Source organism: Astatotilapia calliptera, chromosome 20, assembly GCF_900246225.1.
Source record: "Astatotilapia calliptera chromosome 20, fAstCal1.2, whole genome shotgun sequence".
NCBI lineage: Eukaryota > Metazoa > Chordata > Actinopteri > Cichliformes > Cichlidae > Astatotilapia > Astatotilapia calliptera.
Genome location: NC_039321.1, coordinates 30,655,796 through 30,665,786, shown reverse-complemented (window position 1 = coordinate 30,665,786; position 9,991 = coordinate 30,655,796). Strand labels below are relative to the sequence as shown.

General features: G+C 40.9%; 1 protein-coding gene across 1 annotated transcript; it reads left to right on the top strand.

Moving 5' to 3' along the window:
• Nucleotides 1-265: 265 nt before the first annotated feature.
• Nucleotides 266-1,487, top strand: LOC113013002 (uncharacterized). The gene is made up of 3 exons (XM_026153493.1): nt 266-356; nt 487-769; nt 855-1,487. The coding sequence occupies exons 1-3, from the start codon at nt 271-273 to the stop codon at nt 1,485-1,487; spliced, it is 1,002 nt and encodes a 333-aa protein (XP_026009278.1). The 5' UTR covers nt 266-270.
• The last annotated feature ends 8,504 nt before the right edge of the window (nt 1,488-9,991 follow it).

The following is a 9,991-nucleotide window of genomic DNA, read 5'->3' as shown; positions in this document are numbered from 1 at the left end:
ATTAGTTACCATATAAGTAGAACTGTGTTTGAGACTTTGCACTGTTCAAATATGGAGCAGGATAGACTCGTAGGGAGAGGAAACCTTCATCGAAGAGGTGGTGGTGCTGCTCCTCGACAGAGAGGTGGACACAGACAAGGAGAAAGAGGTGGTGGTGTTCCTCGACAGAGAGGTGGTCTTCAGAGAAATGTAGGCAGAAGACAACGCACCATCATCTCTAATGAAGTCCAGGCCATCATTGTTGACCATGTGGTTAACAGAGGCCTTACCATGGCTGAGGCTGCCAGGTTGGTACAGCCTAATTTACAAAGGTCAACTGTCAGCTCTATCATCAGAACTTTTCGCCAAGAAAACCGGTATGTCTGCTATAGCAACTTCACTTCTAAAATATAGTACTCTATTGTATAGATGAACAACATGTAATTGTCAGTTTACAGTAATGTAATTTGTAATACTTCAATATTGACAGTATATGATTGTCCTCAGAATTAACAGGAGACAACCTGGTGGTGGTCGCCCACGTGTTTTGACTGACCAGCAGGTGTTGGCTGTGGTGGAAATGGTCAGGGCAAGGAATGACATACGGCTGTCTGAAATCAAACAGGCTATTGAGAACAACAATGACACCTTTGCCAATGTGCCATCAATTAGCCTTCCAACGATTGCCCGGCTTTTGAAGAAGCACCAGGTTTCCATGAAACAAATTTACTTGGTTCCTTTTGAGAGGAACAATGTCTGGGTGAAACAACTGCGTTCAGAATATATTCAGGTACAACACTAAACTGGCATGCAATTACTGTAACAGTACTGACAACTACTAGTTGTAAAAAAAACTAACTAAATTATCATTTTAGAGGGTGATGGAGCTGGACGCTGCTGTGAATCATCACAAGTATATTTTTGTTGATGAGGCCGGTTTCAATCTGGCAAAAACTAGACGCAGAGGACGTAACCTTATTGGACAAAGGGCTACCATCCAAGTCCTTGGACAACGTGGAGGAAACATCTCAATGGGTGCAGCTATATCTGAAGATGGTGTGGTAGGCTGTAGACCAGTTCTAGGGTCATACAACACTGAACACCTGATAGTTTTTTTAAATGAACTGGAGCAGGCCTGTCAGGGAGAAGACATTGTCTATGTTGTTGTGTGGGACAATGTCAGCTTCCACCATGCACAGCTGGTTCAGGAATGGTTTCAAACACATCCTCGCTTCATGACACTCTATCTTCCACCATATTCCCCTTTCCTCAACCCAATTGAGGAATTCTTCTCTACATGGAGGTGGAAGGTGTATGATCGCCATCCCCATGAGCATGTCTCCCTTCTTCAAGCCATGTGTGAAGCTTGTGGTGATATAACTGCTGAGCAATGTCAAGCCTGGATTCGTCATGCCAGGAGATTTTTCCCACGGTGCCTGAACAACAAAGACATCCACTGTGATGTTGATGAAAATTTATGGCCCAATGTTAATGACCGGCTTGATTAATTGTGTAAAAGTGATGAAAATAAAATACAAAATATATTGTGCTTATGTAAATGACTTGTTGTTTTTTCTCCCTTTTTCATGTGTGTGTGTGTGTATATATATATATATATATATATATATATATATATATATATATATATATATATATATATATACATATATATATATATATATATATCCATAGGTCCCATAGGAAGATGGCCCCAACTGACCGAGTGCTCAGTGAATACCTCAGGCAGCAGAAACCCAAGAAAGAGGAGGGAGACGAGGAACCATCATGGAAGGACAGGCCCCTGCACGGTATGTACCACCGGCAGATAGAGGAGGTGGCTGATATCCAGAAATCCTACCAGTGGCTGGACAAAGCTGGACTGAAAGACAGCACAGAGGCACTAATCATGGCAGCACAAGAACAAGCTCTGAGCACAAGATCCATAGAGGCTGGGGTCTATCACACCAGGCAAGACCCCAGGTGCAGGCTGTGTAAAGATGCCCCAGAGACAATCCAGCACATAACAGCAGGGTGCAAGATGCTAGCAGGCAAGGCATACATGGAACGCCATAACCAAGTGGCCGGCATAGTGTACAGGAACATCTGTGCCGAGTATAACCTGGAAGTCCCGAGGTCAAAATGGGAGATGCCCCCAAGGGTGGTGGAGAATGACCGAGCTAAGATCCTGTGGGACTTCCAGATACAGACGGACAAAATGGTGGTGGCTAACCAACCGGACATAGCGGTGGTAGACAAACAGAAGAAGACGGCCGTAGTGATCGATGTAGCGGTTCCGAATGACAGCAATATCAGGAAGAAGGAACACGAGAAGCTGGAGAAATACCAAGGGCTCAGAGAAGAGCTCGAGAGGATGTGGAGGGTGAAGGTAACGGTGGTCCCCGTGGTAATCGGAGCACTAGGTGCGGTGACTCCCAAGCTAGGCGAGTGGCTCCAGCAGATCCCGGGAACAACATCGGAGATCTCTGTCCAGAAGAGCGCAGTCCTGGGAACAGCTAAGATACTGCGCAGGACCCTCAAGCTCCCAGGCCTCTGGTAGAGGACCCGAGCTTGAAGGATAAACCGCCCGCAGGGGCGTGCTGGGTGTTTTATATATATATATATATATATATATATATATATATATACATATATATATATATATATATATATATATATATATATATACATATATATATATATATATATATATATAAAATTTTTGGTTATGCCTGAACATGAGTGTAATATTTGCTGTGTAAAGTTTTACAGTTCAGTTACACTCATTCATCACCAAGGACAATTTGAGACGCTTACCTTGTATTATTTGCTCCTGCATGAAATGATTGGTAAAAGTACTACGTTGAAAAAAGATCTTACTGTTTTGTTTGGGTGAGTAAAGCAAATGTTCTCAGAATATATCACAATGATCATGTGTTCTGCAACAATGATTAACTGGAATGAAAATATGTGCAAATACAATGAACTCATGACATCAGATTTGAAAGAATGACTAGTGGTGTTACAAATGTGATCAAATGTGAGTTTTGTACTGAGAGATTTGAAAATGCACACTTTAGTTGTGAAAATAGTACCAAACCAATTAAAAAAAAACTGTAATGTGTATGTGTTAGTCCCCATAGGGAAAAAGTTCCTCTGCATTGAACCCATTCACCCAGTGAAGCAGTGGGCAGCCACCAATGCAGCGCCCGGGGAGCAGCGTGTAGGGACGGTACCTTGCTCAGTGGAGTTCAGTGGAGTCGAACCCCCGACCTTCCGATCATGGGGCCACCACTCTACCTACTGAGCTATCCCTGCCTCTTGTCTATCTCATTGTGCCGAGTGTAAAGTTTGGTGCAGGGGGGATTATGGTGAGGCATTGTTTCTCAAGAGTTAGTTCCAGTGAAAGGCATACCGAGACATTTTGGGAAATTTCATGCAACTTCCTATTCCAACATGACTGCACACCAGTGCACAAAGCAAGGTCCCTGAAGACATGGATGAGTGAGTTTGGTGTGGAAGAACTTGACTGGCTTGAGTCCTGAGCTCAACCTGAACAAAGAAGGTGCAAAAGGTCTGAAATTGAAGGCATTGAGAGCGCAGCAGGAGTGTGTAGGAAAGGAGAAAGATTTGGCAGGTCATATAATTTGGTATTTAAGAGTCTGTCTTGTTAGAAATCTGTGAGTGACAAATCAGCATGACTTTCCACACCTTAGGTTTGTGAGGAAATGCAGGAGTCATGCTGACTTCTCAGCTGCCGACCAGTGCACAGTAATAACCCCATAATTTTGCACAAATCTTGACATGAACGTTTAATGTCCATCAACATCTCACTATATCCCTCTATTTTTCATATCATTAAAAGTGTAATGACAGAGCAATGGAAGCTGAATACTTTTAATAACTTTGATGAATCATTGTTTGAAAACAAAGAGTAAAATCAGAAGGTTATTACAAATATTTAGAACAGCGCTGCACAGCGAAAACAAGAAGCACAGGCACGTGTTCATGCATGCATGCATGCAGGTATGCATGCTTGACCATCCATCCAGTCCAACACCTTTACCTTCTGTGGCTTTATCTCCTGATCTCATCAAACACTTCATCAAACACTTCATAGTTTGCACAGTTCTCACACTGGTTTCCAGATTCAACGTAAGCCTCGTAAACACAAAGAAAGTAGGGACCAGGCCGTGTGTCAGAGAGATATGCATATCATCTTAAATAACACTAATACTAAAAAGCACTATGAAAACATGCATAATTAAAGACATGCTGCCTAAAAATAGAAGACTGAAAAAGAAGGCATAAATAAGAGACGAGTCAGATATAAGAGCGAGACAGAAAGCAGCGACAGAGGAATGATGCTGGTGGCCATGGCAATAATAAAAACTGAAGAAAAATAAAATAAATCCAACACGCAAATCGTGTGGACAGTCTGACTTCTGTATTACTGTGTAAACTTGTCAATTTACTTTCCCGTCTTCAAACAAACAGTGTGAAATGACTCAAGCAGCTGTCTGATTGCTTCAAAGAGAAGACTTGATGGGAGAGGCAACTTCATTATGTGGAGAAATAACAGGCAGCAGAGGAGCTGTCTGCGATATTTGCATTGTTTTGTGTAGCATATTAAAAATGGTGCCAAAGTGTTACATTACATTCACAACATGTTCCCAGCTGATTTGCCCGGAGCGTCCCATTCCACATTCCCCCGCCACTTCAATTAAAGAAAAAACACCTTGCTGTTACAAGTTCCCTCCTTAGCCCCATTATTCGCACCCCCTCTCCTTTATTGGTCCCATCCCTTCCATCATCAGCTTATTTCAGATATGCAATCTCCTTTTTATCTTTTTCCTGCGTCTCATTGGCCCGGCCTTGCTGCACCTTATTAAAATGTATAATTTCAAATTATTCTTCAAAGGCGAACTGTTTGCCGAGAGAACCAAAGCCATGCCCCGTCTTACAGGAAATTACTCTGAGAATGAGCACAATAAGATAGCCCACCACCTTTTCCTTGCTGTGTGCTTTCTCTGTATTGTTTCAGAAACACTATGCGGTTCAGCTGCAAACAAAAACGAAAAGAAAAAAGCTGAGTGACTCAACAGTATATAGTTTCAATCATTACATCACAGTTTATCAGCGTTTCTTCACATTTTGAAATGCAGCCCGTGCACTTGGCACAGCTGTCAAAGCAGCCTATTTTTAGCCTTTAATAATAAGAGAAAAATCTATCGGTAAACCACACATTCTGTAACCCAAATGTGCTTCTTACAAAAACAGCCAAGCATATCTTCAGATAAAATGACTTAGCTACTGTGGAGCAGCACATAGCGGAGCTCCTCTGATCCACCCTTGGACTGTTTATTTGTTTAAGCCTCATAGTCTACGCTGTCTTGTTGATAACCAACTCATTTGCAATGATAACATGCCCAAGAGGCGAAAATGAGGCCATTCACCACGGCTGTGCTGATAGCGGATGAGGAACTCAGAAGCTGTGATTGGCTTGACTGTGATGTTCAATTAATAGTCGACTCACCGAGTGCTAACACACATCAAAGTGCCCCATTGGGCCAAATCAGTGATTGACAGAGCAGAATAATCCTGGCACGAAGGTGCTGAGCTATGTTATCTCTAACACAGTGGACACACCAAACAAGTAATATACCGAGAAAAATGAAAAGAGGAAGACTGGATTGTCTACAGTCAGCCATTTTTTAAACGGGAAGCTGTCATCCAGGTCTGCCCCCAACACGTCTTGTAAAAAGCACATGAGCAGAGATTCATACAAACACCCAACTTTACCCACCTTCCATCTTCAGTGTCTTCCAATCTCTCGTGCAACCAGAATAAAAAGCTGCTTAGACAGTGGGACCCTGCCACAGTTTGGCTGCAACAAAGGAATTGCATGGAGTACCCTGTGGGCCTGTGCGTTCTGGCTGGCAGCTTTACATATAAAACAGGCAGGCCTATCTGTCTCTGCACAGGCTGCGGCCACAAAGTCCGAATCCCCAGCTTTGAACACTCTGAGGATCCTGGCTCTGGAGTTCTGTACAGGGTGAGATTAACAACAAACACTAAACATTACTCTTCTGCTCATGTCTCAAAGAAGAAGGGAAAACACAAAATGCTGGGAAGTTTGGTCGAATAAAAGTCTCCGCTTCACTCTGAGCACACACAATTTTTTACCGTGTCCTTTAAAGTGCCTGATAAATCTTTGCCGTTCTTCCTCCAATAATTTTGTGCTGTGTTTGTTAAATTCAAGTGCTAAAGCATTAAATGCAAACAAAGATTAGGAGAAATGTCTTGCGTGATAGTGCCATGCAGATTGATGGGGATGGTTATGGAACAAGTTGTTATCATGACCACATGGTGCTCTCAGCCTTTTAAATACGTGTTTGGATTTCTGCTTTAGAATGGATTTCATAAAGGATCATAGTTTCGTCCTTTGTAGGTGGTTTATTAAGCGTTACAGCATAGTCAAAAAAACCTGAGATGCAAATCAACACTGACATCTACAGCACGTTATATGAAGCTACACTTCACTAATGACAGGGAAGCCAAACTATGGTTCATCAGGTAATTCAATTTATGTATTAATTTAAGCTTTCTGATAATCAAGATACCTGAGAAAATAATATCACCATGCCCCCGTTTGATTTTTGCAGCGATGCTCTGATTGTGTCTTGTGTTATGAATCTGCTTCGGTCCTTTCCATTGTAATTGCTGCTAATGCCATTATCACCATTCTTCTGTTCATATCACGTAGCAAATAGTCCTAATTTAGCATCTTCCTGTTCCTTTGGCGACACATTGCTGCATATCTAGACTGACCCCCAGTGGATGTGATATAAAACAACATATTCAGTGCAGTCATTACAATCACACAGTCACAGATTTCCTCATTCTATAACAGAGCTTCATTTCATGTGTCTGTCGGCTACAGTGCATCAGTAAAAAATCAGTAAACTGCAGCACATCGTGAAATTAGTTACCCCACTGCAGTGGTGTCCAAGAATCTGGGACCATTTGGGAAAAAATTATTGGAATATTTCATTATTTAGAAACATTTCAAAACACAGGAAGTTATTGCAAATAAAACTGAAAAGGAAATATGACATGCCTCAGGTTGTGTCCTTTCCACTGAAGAAGTATCCAGATAAACTTTCATCTACTTACAGTGCCGTGGAAAAGTGTGTGTGCCCCACTTCTTTATTTATTTAATTATTTACATTTTCTGCATATTTGGAACAATGGTAAACCTTCCCAACAGCCTACCAAAATTATTCCAAGAGCACTTTGTCGACTCATCCAGGAGTTCATCACACTCGTAAGTTAAGGCCAGTGTTCACGATTCAACAATAAGAATTAATTCTTATTATACTCAACTTTTTTTTCTTTTTTCTGTTGCCCAAATTGTAGAAGTTTAATGGCTTTGCCTTAAACAAGATGTGTACAGTCGGGGTTAAAGTGTGATTCAGCAGGTCGGGAACCCTAAAAGTGTCTGTGATGGCTTAGTGTGGGAAAAGAAACATAACTCACAATAATTTCTATTGAGCGCTCGCATATGCTTAGTGTACAGGCTGTGATCAGCTGACCTGCTGCTCTTTGTGTATTTACACAACTAAATTAAACCAGATGTAAGCAGATGTTTCCTGGCTGATTTCCATACACTGACAGTCAGTGTTGGGCAAGTTACTTTGAAAAAGTAATTAATTATAGTTACTAGTTACTTCTTCAAAAAAGTAACTGAGTTAGTAACTGAGTTACAAGATTCTAAAAGTAATTAATTACTTGAAAAGTAACTATTGCGTTACTTTAAAAAAAAAGTTTAACCCTCTGGGGTCCAGGGTATAATTGTCCATTTTTAACTACTTTTGATGTTTCCTCCACATCTCACCTTTAAAAACTGTTTACTTGTTTGGTCTCATCCTTTTCAGCACAACCTCACGTGTCTGAATCTACAGTCATGTTTTCATTTTTTACAGACTGTATTAACACAATTGATCTAAAATCAGACAAAAACCATAAAGTCCGAGGAGAAAAAGTGATATTTTTACTGTAACAACCACAAACATGTTTAATGAATCATATTTCATAATGTTAAATGCAAATATAAATTGTCAATCTTAAAATCATATGCACAAGTTTTGCAAACAACAAAGTTATTTGCATCCATTTACCTTTTACCTTGATTTTTTTAAATAACCATTTCAAACTGTTTACAGAACAATCAGCTGTTCTTCAATAAGATGACACAAATTATTTGTGCCTCTGCAAAAACATCATTTCTGTCCTCTATAAAGGAAACATCACAGCCTGATACCTGCAGCTCTGACAGCAGCAGGTGTATCACTGCTGTTTCTACCTGGAGACAGCAGTCGCCTCAACACAAAACTATCCACAACACTACACACTAACTACACAAGACAACACATTAACTACACACTGCAAACACGCTAAACGTCTCAAATCTCTCACATCTCAAAACTCGCTCTCTCTTTTTCTGCTGTCTTTTTCTCTCTCTCGCCCTCACTCCTAAAACTTCCCCCTCTTCCTAAACAACCAAATGTCATGTTGCCATATCATTTTTTGATTGGTCGACATGGTGCATTTTTCCACCAACACCAAAGGGCTGTTTTTTTGTTTTGTTTTGTATTTTTTTGCTCATAAGCAGAGAGGTCTCGCTGCGCTGTCCTTAGACAGTAAACGTGAGGAAACTATTGAGGAATAAACAGGCATATATCTTGTTTATCATGACTGGTTTTACTGGCCTATCAACACAAACAATTTATAAACTGGTATATGTCACCTTGTTGCTTTGTCTTTAAGTGGTCATGTGATTGGCTTACCACGACTACTTTATTCTTCCTCAGTCAACCAGCAGCACTCATATCATTGTTTTGCCCCCTTAGCTCCAGGTGTTGTGCCAAAAAGTGATTGCTGCCTGGGGGAGCGCAGCTGCTAAACGCTGTAGCGCCCAGATTACTTACAGCTCCTTCCGTTAGGGCTGTGCGATATGACCAAAATCTCATATCCCGATATAAAACATCTAAATATAAACAATGATATGAAAAACAAAAATGCAACATTTTCTGTAAAGTCTGTGAATCTCGGGCAGCTCGACTTGCGTGAAGTGTTTCCAGCTGGGCGTCGTGTATCTGGAGTCGAGTGTTTTACCGATGCATGAAACTACACATTTTTAGACATAGGTTGTAACAGCCGTCGTTTTCTTTGCAGCGTGCTGCAGGGAAAAGCCTGCTCTAACGTTTGAGTCTAAGGTTTATTTTTTAGCACCTGACGGCTCTTTTTTGCTTCTCATCGGTAAATATTTCACGCGATTCAGTTTATTTTGAAAAGTCTCAACAGGATCTTGAGCTTTATTGTGAAAGGTTTATGTGGAAAATAAACAAGCGGACACACGATGGTTTTACTGTCGTTGTTGCTAACATAAAAACAGGCCCATCTGTAGTGTGGTTATATTAAATGTAAGAGAAAGAGAGAACTTTAAGAAATGAATACAGCCACTACAGTGACCATCAAAACCATGAAAACATATTGCCGTAAACAGTTTATTTTGCGACACCACGAAACAAACGATAGCGTAAAATGAAACGATAGACGTTTTCATATCGTCATATCTATATGAACAGCCCTAACTTCCGTGCAACTGATATAAGATGCGGTGAGCTGAACACAGCTCCAGCCATCTGTTTGTTGAAAAATAGTAACGCAACCGCATTTTCTTGTTAGAAACGGTAACGGCCTTGTAACGATAGAAATAGTAATTAGTTAGATTACTCATTACTGAAAAAACTAACACCGTTAGTAACGCCGTTACTTGTAACGCCGTTATTCCCATCACTGCTTACACTGTCGATGCTGTCTTTATAGGTATTGGACTGTAAAATTTTCGTATGAAGGCGGAATTTAAGCGTCATCAGCTGAAATTCATATGAATCTCTGCTACACTTGATGTAACCCGACTCTGACCATGAAACCACAGCAGTCACACACT

What these genes read in the sequence shown, in the direction of transcription:
- LOC113013002 (XM_026153493.1), top strand. Translation starts at nt 271, where the DNA reads ATGGCTGAGGCTGCCAGGTTGGTACAGCCTAATTTACAAAGGTCAACT. An exon ending in ACTTTTCGCCAAGAAAACCG is followed by an intron (nt 357 to 486) that starts GTATGTCTGCTA and finishes GATTGTCCTCAG; the next exon opens with AATTAACAGGAGACAACCTG. An exon ending in TGCGTTCAGAATATATTCAG is followed by an intron (nt 770 to 854) that starts GTACAACACTAA and finishes TTATCATTTTAG; the next exon opens with AGGGTGATGGAGCTGGACGC.